The sequence below is a fragment of the Lathyrus oleraceus genome, chromosome 5 (genome assembly GCF_024323335.1).
Source record: "Lathyrus oleraceus cultivar Zhongwan6 chromosome 5, CAAS_Psat_ZW6_1.0, whole genome shotgun sequence".
Classification (NCBI taxonomy): Eukaryota; Viridiplantae; Streptophyta; class Magnoliopsida; order Fabales; family Fabaceae; genus Lathyrus; species Lathyrus oleraceus.
Window position 1 is genome coordinate 494,667,062 of NC_066583.1, and position 17,955 is coordinate 494,685,016.

The 17,955-nt window shown below is 32.9% G+C and overlaps 1 protein-coding gene across 1 annotated transcript; it reads left to right on the forward strand.

Annotated features, from left to right (window-relative positions):
- The first annotated feature begins 10,317 nt into the window (after nucleotides 1-10,317).
- On the forward strand, nucleotides 10,318-12,762 carry LOC127085687 (beta-galactosidase-like). The gene has a single exon (XM_051026185.1). The coding sequence runs from the start codon at nucleotides 10,327-10,329 to the stop codon at nucleotides 12,760-12,762; it is 2,436 nt and encodes an 811-aa protein (XP_050882142.1). The 5' UTR covers nucleotides 10,318-10,326.
- Nucleotides 12,763-17,955: the final 5,193 nt, after the last annotated feature.

Sequence of the window (17,955 nt, forward strand, 5' to 3'; positions counted from 1 at the left end):
AAAAAAGAAAAAAAAAGAGAAAAGAAAAACAAAAGAGAAAAATGCACTTGCCGAGTCTTAAGACTCTAACAGAGATAAAATGCTCGGAAAATTTGAGTAGAAAAAGAGTCCAAAGAGTGAAATTAACCCCCAGAGTATACATGATGCACGAAAAAAAAGAGAAAGAGAAATCACACAACATGACTACCGAGTTCAAAACCCTTTGTTATCCAATTTTTTTTTTGTTTATCCCACCGTACCCAAGCCCCGTTACAACCTAAAAAGACCTCAAAAAGTGTGTGGAATCTGCTGTGGTAGTGACATTAGAATGTATTCAAAGTTAAGAGTTTGGTATTGCATACTGTGCTGTGAGTGTACACACCTAACCCTGAGAGATATTGTGAGTGTGTGAAAAGCTTGCAGGTGAAAAGGTTTCTGATGTGGAAATGTGGTAAACTTCCTGAATCGGAGGGACCTGAAACTCGATTGGAAAGGAAGAACACAAATGATGAAAGACTAGGTTGCATTGGGGAAAACGAATTCGAGGGTGACCTTTGTTTGGACTCAATACATCACTTGAGGACAAGCAATGAGACAAGTTTGGGGTTGTGATCGGTCACCATTTCCAGTGAATTCCCGCCGTTAATCTGACATACTTTCATCACTTTGGTAAGATTTATGTTTGCTTTTAGTTGCTTTTGAGTCATTTATCATGTTTTGTTGGTTTGGTATCGCATTGCATTCGATTACAACTTTATGTCAAAAAGATCTCGTTTATGCTTCAGTTGGTAGTGTCATTGTCACAGGCCATTGCCCAGGTTTAAAAGCAAGAATGGTGAAGTTCTGGACACTCTGAAGGGCAAAAATATGAAGAAACAGCAGGTCAACACGGGCACCCGTGTGCCACAACACTGCCCGTGTTGTTGATCAAGCAGAACAGAAAAGAAGCAGAAAACAGGGATCAACACGGGCACCCGTGTGTACACACACGGCCGTGTTGATTAAAACAGTGCATCTACACGGGCACCCGTGTGTAGGGACACGGCCCGTGTTGTTGCTACTGTAACTAATGCTGAAATTAATTAATGCAGGAGAAAAAACACGGGCACCCGTGTGTACACACACGGCCGTGTTGATTGCACGCAGCCTGGAAAACCTAATTTTGCATTGTGAACCGATTCTTCTCATTAAGGGCAATATAGACCTTGTGCTTGGAGAGGAGACATCTGAAACTATAAGAAGGCTTGGAAGAGAGAGAAAAAGGGATCTTTTGACGGACGAACGAAAGCATTACAGTGGAGAAGATAGCGAATACAACGGATTCGAAGACGGCGAGATTCAAGGGTAGCCACCATTGAAGATCAAACTCTCCTAATTCTTTGTAATGTCTAATCTTTACTTTATGAATTCTTTAAGTACTATGAGAGGCTAAACCCCCTGATGCAAGGGGGGTGGTCCTGATGTTACCGTATGTTATGAATGTGAACCAATGATTCTTTGATTACTATGTTATGTCTTTCAATTCAATTGTGTGATGTTATTATGCTTTTGTATCAGACAAATACAAATTGATCTATGACTTTCAATAGCAGGACTGTGATTGTTAGGGTTTTCACACAATTGGGTTTATGAATGTATCATCTAGGACTAGAACCTTTCATAAATTACCGTAAACCTTGATATCTTGTATGATTAAAACCAATGATTAATTGAATGGACATTTGAGTAAGAATTGGTAGTTTAATAGTTTCTTCCTTAAGGACTTAAGTAAGAACATTCTGAGGTTAGGTGATTGAATGTATCATATGCATTAAGGAAATCAGGACAAATTCATAACGGGCTAACTCAACCACTCACCCTAGCATCTTTTATCGTAATCAATTATTTTTACTATTTTTGTGTTTACTATTATAACTTACAAAACAACCAAACCACATCTTTTTGTTCTGATAGAATCAAACTAAAATAAGTAATTCCCACGCAATCCTCGAGATCGATACTGGGAAATAAACTCCTTATTACTACATCGGTAAAAATAGTACACTTGCTATTTTTCCGTTCAACATGGAAGTTGCAATTTGAGCTAGATCCAAGCCTTTTCAAGCATCAATTCGTGCATAAAGCTTCAAGTCATCAACATAGGAGTGGATCTGGATCGTTTGAGCACTTGAATCCATTGTTTCATCTCACTGCTCTTCAAGAAGGTTAGATTTCGAACCTCATGATTCTTTATTTTATGCACATGATTAGGTAGAGTTTTCCATGCTGATGATGCTGATGCTTTTAGATTTTAATTTGGTTAGAAAATGAGTGAGATATGTGAACTTGAACTTTTGGTATGCAATATGTTTCTGTTCGATTCGCACGATCCATGGAGAATTAGGAGTTTTCAATGTTGGATTCATGTTCCTCATGACGAGATCTTTCGATCCATATATAGTATGCATGATTCTGGAAATTTTTCTGATGCTGCTCCGTCGGACTCAACGAAGAAGACGGTGGAAACCGCCGTGTTCCACCGTCCATGAACAGTACCAAAACTCTCTGGTTCAGCACTAGGGTTCTACTGTTTGAGCGCTATTAACCTTGTCGTCCTTGGTTCGATCCCGTGCCATGACGTTTTTATTTTTCACTTGTTTCCTCTCACTTAACCAAACGATGCGTTTTACTGTTAGCGCACCTTTGACCTAAGAGACCTGGGTTCGATACCTGGCTCTAGCGCTTTCCACTTCCATTCATTTTTCTTTTCATTTCATTTCCACATTATTTTCAACATTATTTCATTTTTGTTCATTAACTTTGAAAAATCATAATAAATAGCATACTAATCCAATTTAATCCATTCTTTTTTCCACATGATTGTATGGATGTCTATTATTTTGTGATATCATTTGCCTGATTTTATTGTGGTTGGGTCTTTAAATATGTTTATGTGATTGAACATGGTTCAAATGTGACATGTTGTACCAATTGATTTATGGAATGCTCATACTTGCTCCAATTGCCTTGAAATTTGACATGCTTACTCATGACACATAACATGATCTTTTGGCTTTTGTTTGGCATTTTTACCATTCACCATCATTGTTTTAGACACATGGACATGTTGTGTAACATTTGGTGTCACATTCTTGACCTTATACTTGTACATTTTCATTTACATGTCATATTAGCTCTTCTGGACTTCATTTTTGGTATGATGCTTGTGTTTAACATGTTGATATCACATAAAAAATTTCATGATCATTGGATTCATTTCTGTTTTAATGTGTATTTTCTACTCTTGATGTCCAATTGTGATCACCTTTGCTTGCCTTTGCCTTATCTTGTTTAGTAGATGGCTTTGCCTTGTGATTTAGCTTTGATCCTTTTTAGGACATGTTCTTATTTGATTGAATGTGCTTCATGTGAAATGTTGGCTACTGTTTTGACTATTTGACTTGCCTTTGACCCTAGTCTTGGTACTAGTGGTTTGTACTCACCTTTTGAGCTTTGTATTTCAGGTTCAAGCAATTAGCTCTAGTGGTTGATGTGATCTCATTACTTGAGATACAAGTTTGCTTTGTCCACTAACCTTTGTTGTTTTGTAGGTCCAATGGTGATGAACTCACTTGAGTTGTTTACACTTTGACTTACCTTATGTAGATGATGAATAGGAACCACTGTTGATTGTCTGTTTGGTTTGTCTGAATATGATATTGACTTGTTTGACTTTCTTACAGGTACATTAGTCGCTTTTAGCTCATTGCTTGGGCTTTGCTTTGCTTGTGGTTGGTGTACCACCTAGGTAATCATTTTCTAACTCCATGTAGTCTGGAAGCCCTGTCGTTTCTTTTGGCAGGCATTTGGCTGAAGTCCTCCTTAAGAGGCAATGATTGTGTTTGTTTATATTTGTGCTAAAGACCTCCTTGTTGAGGCACAGTTACTCGTTAAGTCCTCCTAAGTGAAGAGGCAATTGATAGATAGAAGGGACTAGCAATCAGTCCCCTGTTAGTCGTTGAGTCGTTCATTATGCTCGCACTACGTGCTGATGCTCTTGAACCTAACCCAAGATCTTTGTATATAGAGTCAGTCAAGTGGAGTAGGGTCCCTCATTCTGGATCCCCACGATTTCTTTGATTCAAGCTCACCCAGGCCATGGTTAAGAGCTATGAGGTCTTACCCTCATTACCTTTCATCTGCTCACCCTGACGGTCAATGTCAGTGGTTAAGAGCTTCAGCATACCCCTACATTTGGCTTGTTTGTCGAGGTTGATATGACCCCTTGACTAAAGTCCGACTTGTTTGTCGAGGTTGATATGACCCCTTGACTAAAGCCTTACCGTTGATGTTTGAGCCCCTTGTTGGTGTGTTTACTTCATGTCATATGTTTTTGTGTGGTGTGATTGTATCCCCCTAGGATTGCTAAACTTTGCATAGTCTCTCGTTTGCATGTCAATTAAGGTAGCACGGTTCCTTCGTCTAGGACTTCCTTTCTTGCGTGAGCATTCCTAAAAACACAAACAAACTTGATCTTCTCTTAAGGACACGTTAACTCCTTCTACTACAGGCGAGTAAATCTCCCAAGGTCGAGCATCCGGTAGATTGCGTAGTAGCGTCGTTCATCTAAAAAACACAAAACAAACAGAAATAGTTTAGCCGAACTACGGCAACTCTGATTCTCATGTTCAGATGAGATACGTAGGCACGAGATGCGATGTCTTGTCGAGTTTGACTAACAACTAACTTTAATCCTTGCTGGTTTTCGCCCCCGTTGCGATTCTTTTCTCTCGCCCTCGTTGCGATTGAGACCTTCCTTTTCTCTTGCCCTAGTTGCAATCGAGACCCTTCTTCTTTTCGTGTGTGTTTGTTTGGAGTCGGATGTAAGTCCATTTATTGGCATTCTGTTTCCTGTTTGTTGTCGGTTTGTTTTGAGGAGTCGGATATAAGTCCATCTATTGGCATTCGGTTTCTTGTTTGCGTTTGATTGTTTTGGAGTTGGATGTAAGTCCATTGATTGGCATTCCGTTTCCTGTTGTCTGTCTCTTTCGACGTCTCAGCGTCTCTTTTTAGCATTTTGTTTCGGCGTGCGTTAGCCGAGCTACGAGTGCTCTGATTCTTACTTTGGTCAGAGAAGATACGTATGCATAGGATGTGATGTCCTAACGAGCATGTTCCCCATTTCCCCGAAATACGTCGACTCTGATGTTTGTTTCTGACAAACTACGTAGGCCCAGGATGCGACATCCTGCCGAGTCCGTTTCCTCCGTCTTCTTCCGCCTGTGTTCTATTCCAGTCTGTGCAGCTTTTGAGCAGTTTGTTAGCAACCTTATTCTATTCTTTCGAGCGTGGATCCCGTCGAGTACGATGGACGTGAGGGGGTGCTAATACCTTCCCCTTGCGTAACCGACTCCCGTACCTTTCTATCTCTGGTCGTAAGACCACTCCTTTCCCTTTTCCAGGTTTACTTCGAGCGTTTCCTTTCCCTCATTTGGGATAAATAACGCACGGTGGCGGCTCTGTGTCGTTTCCCGCCGGTTGTTTTTCGCGGATGCGACACTATCCCCTAAGTAGGATTTACAATAATCATCTACGCGCATATGTATCATTAAAAGAAGTAGGGCCACCTTAAAATCCTTCTAGTTAAAGGACTAAGTATTGTAAACTCTCCCCTAAATCAAATAGAATCTCTATGTGTTGGCATATATTTAAAAATTGTATCATTCTTACAGAGCAAAATGACCCGTATATTTGCAAACAAGATGTTATACCTCATCAACAACATTAGAGTTTGTTTAGTTTTTCATTGAAAATTAGTAAAATTATAGTGAAACAACTCAAAAACACATATAATCCGGGACGGAGTCAGAAATTTTAAACTGTGAGGATAATATATTATTATATGAATTTATTTCCATTTATTTTTAAAACATAAATATATATTATATTTTTTTTAATGAAATTTATATCTAAAAAAATATTTAATATATTATAAATCTTTTATTATTGTAATTTCCTAAATTTTATTATAAAAAATAATATTTTTTTTGTATGCATTTTTTATAAGATCATAATATTAATATAAAATCCTATAAATCAATTTTTTTAAAGGTTTAGGGAAAAAATATTTTGAAGTTATACAAAAAAAAATCGAATATATTTAGTATGCCATATTTTGATTTAATTATTTACAGTGAAAATAAAAAAACTCACATTAATTTCAAAGAATACCCTAAACAAATATTCATATATTTTATAATTTTTAATAATATATTCATAATAATAATATTATTTCAATTAATTTAAAATCTACTAATATATATATATATATATATATATATATATATATATATATATATATATATATATATATATATAATTTGTTTTTTGAGAAACATATTGGGGCACATGCCCCCATACCAATGCATGTGCCTCCGTTCCTACATATAATTGCTTCAAAAAATTCATATTTAAAGCTTGTTATTACTTTCTAATAAAAAACTTGCACCACACATTTTATTTTTCTTTTAAACAATAAATCGTGGTTTTATGTGTCTTTTATTTCTTTCTCTTTTTTTAGGTATAAGTGTGTTTTGTAAGTCTTACATGTTTATCTTTATCCTGATATTTTCTTAGATCAAATTTTATATATTTATTAGGATAATTATTTTTATGAAATATTTTATCACAAGTGTGAAAGATATGAAAGCATATTAGTGCATGTGAAATTTATCATTAGAATTCAATGTATACATTAACTTATGCGATAAGTTATATATATATATATATATATATATATATATATATATACATATATATATATATATATATATATATATATATATATATTAAATTTAGCGCCATAAATTAATGTCTAATTCCGTTCATGTGATAATAGTAATTGATTGACATTTAAAATTCATTAAAATAATAATTATGATACATTATTTAGATTTAGATTTCAAATTGTTAAAGGCAATCACGTTTTAGCTTTGAACCAATATTGATTCAACACAAACTTCTATTTTTAATATATTACTTACAAGTTTTTATTATTTTTTGATTTCCATGACTCTTAATATAAATCTTTAGTAGCTTTCCCTAAATTTTAAGCCAATGTATTATCAATATGACTTGTAAATGGATATTTTTATAAGTTACGAAAAATTATATTATTAAAGTTAAAATCATTTTACTTTTTTAAACATTTAATTTTATGGAAGGATATGCTTTTATGGCATTCCTAATATAAAGTGGAATTGTATTCAAAACTTAAAGTTATTTGATTTTAATAACAAAAAAGAGTATTTTGTCGAACTTAATGTAAGGAATACAAATAAATGTGATGATTTAAAATGATAAAATATAACTAAACTACTAGGTGAAGAGTTAAAAGGATAACCAGTTATATATAAAAGTACAAAATATGTCAAATAATTTCACAAAACAAACAATAAAGTTGATATAATTTTGTATTTATGTTATTTATGTATTCATTTTACCACTTACATTGCATGAGATTTATATCTTTTATTAAAAAACCAACTGAATGGAATGAATGTGATAAAATTCTCTTGGTAGAGGAACTATGTCTTGTGATACTCTCCCCTAAATCGGTTTGACAACATGCATCTATCCACCAAAATATCATGAGTGATACTTGAACCATGTTAAAATTTCTTAGTAGAATAAATAAGTCTTACGATGCTATCCCCTAAGTAGGATTTACAACAATCATCTACGCGCATATGTATCATTAAAAGAAGTAGGACCACGTTAAAATCCTTCTAGTTAAGGGACTAAGTATTGTAAACTCTCCCCTAAATCAAATAGAATCTCTATGTGTTGGTATATATTTAAAATGAATTGGACCACATTAAACTCATTTGAAGAAAGAGGCTAACTCTTGTGATACTATCATTTAACAATGTTCGTGTTCGACTGTGATTTTCAACAAATCTACCTCTCGTGGAAAGACATATGGCTTTATTTAAACTGCACCAAAAACAAAAGGCATCAATTTTTGCATTATTCACCCCTAATATAGACCGTGTCTTATGATTAACAAGTTTACATTTCTATTAAAGAAGTTGGTATGGTACACTTTATAACTCATGCCAACAAAGAAACGGAGTATCCAAAACCCTACCAAAATATAAAAAATGGCAACATAAAAACAACACTAATTTATAACAAATAAATAAATAAAACCACTAAGAGATGAGGGAGATATATTAGTACCGGGATAAACATTAAGATTTACTTGAGAAATAGTAATTCCTATGTGATTATATATAGAACATTGAGAAATTTTCCCCATTAAATGGTCGTAGATTTCTAAGAAGATACAATTCTTCAGATATAAATTATATTCTTCGTACTCGTGAAAAAGCTCGAAATACCAAATGAATATCTCGTTAATTAAGAAAATATACAACTGGTAGTTCATCTGATAAAAGAAGAACCATTTATCTATAAACTACAATATGTGATATCATAGAGATACTACAATGTAAATTGTTTTTGACAACAACAACAAAGCTTTTAGAGATCAGACTGGTACATTCTCTTTGAAAAAAAAATCAACTAGTAAAGAGAATTCTTCTCAAGAGAAATTATAAACCTCATCGTGTTGGCTTCGACACAATAAACACACTTATAACAAGCAAAAATATTTCTTTGTCCATCGGGCATGAACACACCAATTAGAAATACACAGCTCATACAAATCTCGCTCCTAGGTGCTGGTGGACCAAAATAATTTCATTAAGAATTTAACCCTTAATAACCACTTGCTTTAGGGCTTTGGACAGACATGAGGGTTAAGGATATGATCATGACCTCAAACAAAACTAGCCTAGATTTCAAATATGGACCCTGCAACTCGTTACACGGGTCAAACATGCCATTTAGACTGGGATAACTATTTCTAAAGCATATCACCCTTAAGAACCTCATGCTTAGGGGATGTGGATATGAATGAAGAGAAAATAATCTCGGGTCACTCATGGACTATGTTAAATAAAAATCCATATCGATCAATCTATCATTATCTCAACACGTATTATTTCGAAGTATAAAATATGAACAAGTTCAACTTATAAATCGACACACTATGGACAACTATTTTAAATACCTTTTAATCTAAATGACGTCTCTCTATTTTGAACAAGAACAATAAGCTATATATGCCACATATTATAACAGATCTCTGAAAGTAAAATCATATTTTCAAGTACGGGTCGAGTATGAAACCATCATAATATAATTTTTTTACTATATATTAACCATTGAAAAATATAATTTAAAATATATAATAATAAAATATTTTTGTTGGTATAACTAAAATATATAATTGAATGGTATAAGTTATCAATGGCAGATTCATAATTTTTTAATAATCGGGGCAGTAAAATATTTTCTAATATGAACATTTATAAAGAATTAATAAGCATATAATAAATAGTAAGGTATTTAATTTTTAATATAAGACACAATTTGCTTCACTTTGCATGTTTAACGTTAAGAGATTGATAAAAATAATTTTAAAAAAAAGTTTATTACTTTAAATTTCAATATATCTTTTTTATTTATATAATAAAATATTATTAATAGAAATAATAATTTGATATAAGGAGACAACTACTGTTTTTTTGTGTGAAAGTAAAATCAAAATTATAAGTCATTTAAAGAGTTATTTTTTATGTGGAGGATTAGATTCGATATTGTCATATACATATCAAATAGATTATGTTAGCAAACTTTTTTTTGTCTATATAAAATACATGATATAATTAGATCTTCTCGTGTTTTATACCGTTCATTCATCTCATATTTGTATTTATCTTATCCTAAACCATCAACTAACCCTGAATAATTTGTAAACAATAATTTGGAATTATATCTCTTTTACTATATATAAATTATTATAATAGCAAATTTAAATATGCTAATTTAGATATATGCGACAAGCATAATTTTGTTATTCCGTAGTTTTATGTACACTTTGGTTGAAGATTTTTTTGTGTCATTCATTATTTCCATTACTTAAATTAAAAATTACTAATTGTATTTGGATAAACAAAGTTAAATATTTGAAGATTTTTAGAATATATAGGTTGTATTTGACGAGTTCTTACTCACTCCTTGGGTGTCTTTTTTTTCTTGTGACCAACACATATAACATACTTTTTATGAAGAGAAATCTAATTTAGAATATTGATTAGATAGTTCAACACTATTTTTGGGGAACAACCAAACTACATTTTCCTATATAATTCATTTTCTCAATAATAATATTTCAATAAAAAGACGGGAGAATCATACATGTTCAAAATGGGTTTGTTATCTTGTTATAGCATTCTCTTAATGAGTATGATTATGTTGCACTCGTGTTTTGCCATAGAGGTTACTTATGATTCAAAAGCTCTAATTATCAATGGAGAAAGACGTCTTATTTTTTCAGGTGCAATCCATTATCCAAGAAGCACTGTGGAGATGTGGCCCGACCTTATTCAAAAGGCCAAAGATGGTGGCCTTGATGCCATTGAAACTTATATATTTTGGGATCGTCACGAACCTGTTCAACGTGAATATAATTTCTCAGGAAATTTGGATTTTGTCAAATTTTTCAAGCTTATCCAAGAAGCTGGACTATATGCCATTATGAGGATTGGTCCTTATGCATGTGCGGAATGGAACTACGGAGGATTCCCATTGTGGCTTCACAATATTCCTGGGATCGAGCTAAGAACAAATAATGAGGTTTACAAGAAAGAAATGCAGATTTTCACCACAAAGATCGTGAATGTGGCAAAAGAAGCAAATCTGTTTGCATCACAAGGAGGTCCCATTGTTCTAGCTCAAATTGAGAATGAATATGGAGATATCATGTGGAATTACAAAGATGCCGGGAAGGAATACGTTAAATGGTGTGCTCAAATGGCTCTAGCACAAAATATTGGGGTTCCATGGATCATGTGTCAGCAAGGTGATGCTCCCCAACCTATCATCAATACTTGCAATGGATACTACTGTCATAATTTTAAACCTAATAACCCAAAAAGTCCTAAAATGTTCACTGAAAATTGGATTGGTTGGTTCCAAAAATGGGGTGAAAGGGTTCCCCATAGAAGTGCTGAAGATTCAGCTTTCTCAGTTGCACGCTTCTTCCAAAATGGAGGTGTATTAAACAATTACTACATGTACCATGGAGGAACCAACTTTGGCCGCACATCAGGTGGACCATATATAACAACATCTTATGACTATGATGCACCGATTGATGAGTATGGGAATTTGAATCAACCAAAATGGGGACATCTTAAGCAACTTCATGCAGCAATTAAATTGGGTGAAAATGTTCTTACAAATTATATATCAGTAAATGACAAGGATCTTGGCAATGGAATCACACTTACAACATACGCCAATTCCACAGGCGCAAGATTTTGTTTCCTGAGCAATAATGACACTAACAAAGATGCAAATATTGACTTACAAAATAATGGTAAATACTTTGTTCCTGCCTGGTCCGTCACCATTCTTGATGGATGCAACAAAGAAATTTTCAATACGGCAAAAGTTAATAGTCAGACCTCAATAATGGTGAAAAAGAGTGGTGATAATAGTTCTAATGAACTCACTTGGGAATGGAAAATGGAGCCAAAGAAAGACACCATGAATGGAAAGGGAAATATTAAAGCACATCAGCTCTTGGAGCAGAAGGAACTAACCTTGGATGCTAGTGACTATTTATGGTACATGACTAGTGTTGATATCAATGACACTTCAATTTGGAGCAATGCAACTCTCAGTGTGAACACTATGGGGCATACACTTCATGGTTATGTTAATAGGAGGTATATAGGATACCAATTTAGCCAATGGGGAAATAAATTCACTTATGAAAAGAAAGTTTCTTTGAAGAATGGAACAAACATTATAACTTTGCTTAGTGCCACTGTCGGGCTTGCAAACTATGGTGCATGGTTTGACGAGATAAAAACAGGCATATCAGGTGGCCCTGTTCAATTGATTGGAAAAAATAATGTTACTATGGATTTGTCAACCAACCTTTGGTCTTATAAGGTTGGTTTGAATGGTGAGAGGAAACGTTTATATGATTCGCAACAACATCTCAGTGTATCATGGAACACTAATTCACCTCATATTCCTATTGGAAAACCTATGACTTGGTATAAGGCAGAGTTTAAAGCCCCTTTTGGAACAAACCCTATCGTGGTGGACTTCCAAGGCCTAGGTAAAGGACATGCTTGGGTGAATGGACATAGCATTGGTCGTTATTGGGCTTCTTGGGTTACAGCTACAAATGGATGCAGTGACACGTGCGATTATCGGGGAAAATATGTAAAGGAAAAGTGCAACACTAATTGTGGAAGTCCATCGCAAAGGTGGTATCATGTACCAAGATCATTCTTGAATGATGACATGAACATATTGGTTTTATTTGAGGAAATAGGTGGTAATCCTCAGAGTGTTCAGTTCCAAACTGTGACAACAGGAATTATTTGTGTTAATGTATATGAAGGCGCACAACTCGAACTATCATGCCAAAGTGGACAAGTAATTTCACAAATCCAATTTGCTAGCTTTGGGAATCCACAAGGCCAGTGTGGTTCTTTTAAGAAAGGGCCTTGGGAAGCTACAAATACTCAATCTGTTGTGGAAGCTGCATGCATAGGAAAAAGTAATTGTGGATTTATAGTTACAAAAGAAATGTTTAGTGTTCCACTTGGAGTAACAAATAGTACAGCTAAATTAGCGGTGCAGGTGACATGTTAAGCCAGAATTTCTACAAGTTAATTTAAAAATTAAATGTCCAATTATCAAATTTTAAATAATATATTAAAAATTTCACATATCGTAAGTTAAAATCATTTTTCTTTAGTTTAAACGTTAATGTAAGTTGTGGTAACAATAAAAGTTATTTGAGCAACCACCCAATCTCTTTCAACATTTCTACCATGAAAAATTGTATCATTCTTACAGAGCAAAATGACCCGTATATTTGCAAACAAGATGTTATACCTCATCAACAACATTAGAGTTTGTTTAGTTTTTCATTGAAAATTAGTAAAATTGTAGTGAAACAACTCAAAAACACATATAATCCGGGACGGAGTCAGAAATTTTAAACTGTGAGGACAATATATTATTATATGAATTTATTTCCATTTATTTTTAAAACATAAATATATATTATATTTTTTTTAATGAAATTTATATCTAAAAAAATATTTAATAATTTATAAATCTTTTATTTTTGTTATTTCCTAAATTTTATTATAAAAAATAATATTTTTTTGTATGCATTTTTTATAAGATCATAATATTAATATAAAATCCTATAAATCAATTTTTTTAAAGGTTTAGGGAAAAAATATTTTGAAGTTATACAAAAAAAAATCGAATATATTTAGTATGCCATATTTTGATTTAATTATTTACAGTGAAAATAAAAAAACTCACATTAATTTCAAAGAATACCCTAAACAAATATTCATATATTTTATAATTTTTAATAATATATTCATAATAATAATATTATTTCAATTAATTTAAAATCTACTAAAATATATATATATATATATATTTTTTTGAGAAACATAGTGGGGGCACATGCCCCCATACCAATACATGTGCCTCCGTCCCTACATATAATTGCTTCAAAAAATTTATATTTAAAGCTTGTTATTACTTTCTAATAAAAAACTTGCACCATACATTTTATTTTTCTTTTAAACAATAAATCGTAGTTTTATGAGTCTTTTATTTCTTTCTCTTTTTTTAGGTATAAGTGTGTTTTGTAAGTCTTATATGTTTATCTTTATCCTGATATTTTCTTAGATCAAATTTTATATATTTATTAGGATAATTATTTTTATGAAATATTTTATAACAAGTGTGAAAGATATGAAAGCATATTAGTGCATGTGAAATTTATCATTAGAATTCAATGTATACATTAACTTATGCGATAAGTTATTTTTATATATATATATATATATATATATATATATATATATATATATATATATATATATATATATATATATATATATTATATATATATATATATATATATATATATATATTATTAATTTAGCGCCATAAATTAATGTCTAATTCCGTTCATGTGATAATAGTAATTGATTGACATTTAAAATTCATTAAAATAATAATTATGATATACTATTTAGATTTAGATTTCAAATTGTTAAAGGCAATGATGTTTTAGCTTTGAACCAATATTGATTCAACACAAACTTCTATTTTTAATATATTACTTACAAGTTTTTATTATTTTTTGATTTCCATGACTCTTAATATAAATATTTAGTAGCTTCCCCTAAATTTTAAGCCAATGTATTATCAATATGACTTGTAAATGGATATTTTTATAAGTTACGAAAAATTATATTATTAAAGTTAAAATCATTTTACTTATTTAAAAATTTAATTTTCTTGAAGGATATGCTTTTATGGCATTCCTAATATAAAGTGGAATTGTATTCAAAACTTAAAGTTATTTGATTTTAATAACAAAAAAAGAGTATTTTGTCAAACTTAATGTAAGGAATACAAATAAATGTGATGAATTAAAATGATAAAATATAACTAAACTACTAGGTGAAGAGTTAAAAGGATAACCAGTTATATATAAAAGTACAAAATATGTCAAATAATTTCACAAAACAAACAATAAAGTTGATATAATTTTGTATTTATGTTATTTATGTATTCATTTTACCATTTACATTGCATGAGATTTATATCTTTTATTAAAAAACCAACTGAATGGAATGAATGTGATAAAATTCTCTTCGTAGAGGAACTATGTCTTGTGATACTCTCCCCTAAATCGGTTTGACAACATGCATCTATCCACCAAAATATCATGAGTGATACTTGAACCATGTTAAAATTCCTTAGTAGAATAAATAAGTCTTACGATGCTATCCCCTAAGTAGGATTTACAACAATCATCTACGCGCATATGTATCATTAAAAGAAGTAGGACCACGTTAAAATCCTTCTAGTTAAGGGACTAAGTATTGTAAACTCTCCCCTAAATCAAATAGAATCTCTATGTGTTGGTATATATTTAAAATGAATTGGACCACATTAAACTCATTTGAAGAAAGAGGCTAACTCTTGTGATACTATCATTTAACAATGTTCGTGTTCGACTGTGATTTTCAACAAATCTACCTCTCGTGGAAAGACATATGGCTTTATTTAAACTGCACCAAAAACAAAAGGCATCAATTTTTGCATTATTCACCCCTAATATAGTCCGTGTCTTATGATTAACAAGTTTACATTTCTATTAAAGAAGTTGGTATGGTACACTTTATAACTCATGCCAACGAAGAAACGGAGTATCCAAAACCCTACCAAAATATAAAAAATGGCAACATAAAAACAACACTAATTTATAACAAATAAATAAATAAAACCACTAAGAGATGAGGGAGATATATTAGTACCGGGATAAACATTAAGATTTACTTGAGAAATAGTAATTCCTATGTGATTATATATAGAACATTGAGAAATTTTCCCCATTAAATGATCGTAGATTTCTAAGAAGATACAATTCTTCAGATATAAATTATATTCTTCGTACTCGTGAAAAAGCTCGAAATACCAAATGAATATCTCGTTAATTAAGAAAATATACAACTGGTAGTTCATCTGATAAAAGAAGAACCATTTATCTATAAACTACAATATGTGATATCATAGAGATACTACAATGTAAATTGTTTTTGACAACAACAACAAAGCTTTTAGAGATCAGACTGGTACATTCTCTTTGAAAAAAATCAACTAGTAAAGAGAATTCTTCTCAAGAGAAATTATAAACCTCATCGTTGTTGGTGCAAAGGTAGAATGAATGATCAATGGAAATATTCTATTAAGAGAATGACGGCTACAAAACATGATAAAAGTCACAATGATTGTCACCCTATTTATAAGCTAAAACTAGGGTTACTAGAATAGGATAAAATACTAAAATACCCTCTAACAAACTTAGGGGCTAAGAAAATAGTACAATTAATAAATATGAATTACTTCTAATACCATCCCTTAATTCATATTCCATCAAAACTTGTAACACCAATTCCATCCCTTAATCTGAGAAATTGATCAGTCTTGATAGCTTTCGTCAGAACATCTGCCAACTGTTTCTGAGTGCTGCAGTGTACAACTTCTAACACTCCCCTCTGAACTTGATGTCTCAGAAAATGATACTTGGTCTCAATGTGCTTGCTTCTCCCATGCAACACTGGGTTTCTGGCAAGATTGATTGCAGACTTGTTGTCAATCATCAACTTCAGAGGTTTGTTTACTTTAATCTTCAGATCCTGCAATAGATTCAGAATCCACACAGCTTGGCATGCAGTAACAGCACCTGCAATGTATTCAGCTTCACAAGTTGACAACGCCACAACAGGTTGCTTCTTGGAACACAAAGAAATGGGACCTCCCAGAAATTTGAATAAGTACCCAGACGTACTTCTTCTTTCAACTCTATCTCCACACCAATCAGAATCTGAATAGCTCAGAAGTTCTGACTCATCCTTTCTTCTAGAAGGAAATAATACTCCATACTTCAGAGTTCCCTTGATATACCTCAGAATCCTGACTGCAGCTTGGTAATGAGACCACTTAGGTTTACTCATGAACCTACTAACCATTCCAACTGAATAGCAAATATCAGGTCTGGTATTGCACAAATACCTCAGAGAACCAACCAACTGTTTGAAGGTTGTAGCGTCCACATCCTTTCCATCAGAGTCAGAATCCAGTTTCTGATTTGTATCAGAAGGTGTGACAGCAATCTTACAATTCTTTAGATTAAATCTCTTCAGAAGTTCTAATTCATACTTTAGCTGATGCAAAATAATACCTTTCTCAGAGTATCTGAACTCCATCCCTAGAAAGTATGTCATTTTGCCTAGATCAGTCATTTCGAATTCATTCATCAGAACTTTCTTGAACTTGGCTATCTCCTGTTCAGAACTTCCAGTCAGCAGTATATCATCAACATATAAACATACCAGAGTCATATTTCCTTCAGAAGTATGCTGAACATAGACACCGTACTCCATATCACATTTCTGAAAGCCTTGCTTCTTGAAAAATGAATCAATCTTTTGATTCCAAGCTCTGGGCGCTTGTTTCAATCCATATAGAGCTTTGTATAATCTGTACACCATCCCTTCCTGATTCTTTTTCACAAATCCAGGAGGTTGTGACACGTAAACTTCTTCTTCTAATGGACCGTTCAGAAATGCAGATTTTACATCTAAATGCATCAGAGGCCAATTCCTGTTAGCAGCTATTGCAATCACCATTCTGATTGTTTCATGTCTTGCTACAGGTGCAAACACTTCAGAGTAATCCAGCCCAGGTTTCTGTAGAAATCCTCTGGCTACCAACCTTGCTTTATGTTTGCCAATTGAACCATCTGGCTTTAACTTCTGCTTGAAAACCCATTTGACGCTGATGGCTTTCTTGTCTTTTGGAAGTTCTGTCAGCTTCCAAGTCTTGTTTCTCTCTATAGCATCAAGTTCTTCTTTCATGGCCTTCAGCCAGAGCTTTTGCTTAAGAGCCTCTTCTGTACTTATGGGTTCAGAGTCTACTAACATGGCACACTGAATAACTTCTCCTTCAGAGTCTACTTCAGTGTCTTGCAGCATGTCAAATTCTGCATATCTTCTGGGGATGTTTCTGATTCTTTGTGGTCTCTGAACTTGTTTAGAGTCTTGAGCTTCAGAGTTTCTAGCTTCAGATGGTTGACTTCCTCCAGAGCTTTGATCATCTTCAGGGTCTGGCATATTTCCAGAGTCTGAACTGCCACCAGAATCTGGATTACCATCAGAGTCTGGGTCATCAGAGTCTGGATCATCAGAGTCACCTTCATCTTCTGAGTCTTCTCCAGAGTCAGAATCACTATCAGAATCA

Coding starts and splice junctions, on each gene's coding strand:
- LOC127085687 (XM_051026185.1), top strand. CDS start 10,327: ATGAGTATGATTATGTTGCACTCGTGTTTTGCCATAGAGGTTACTTAT.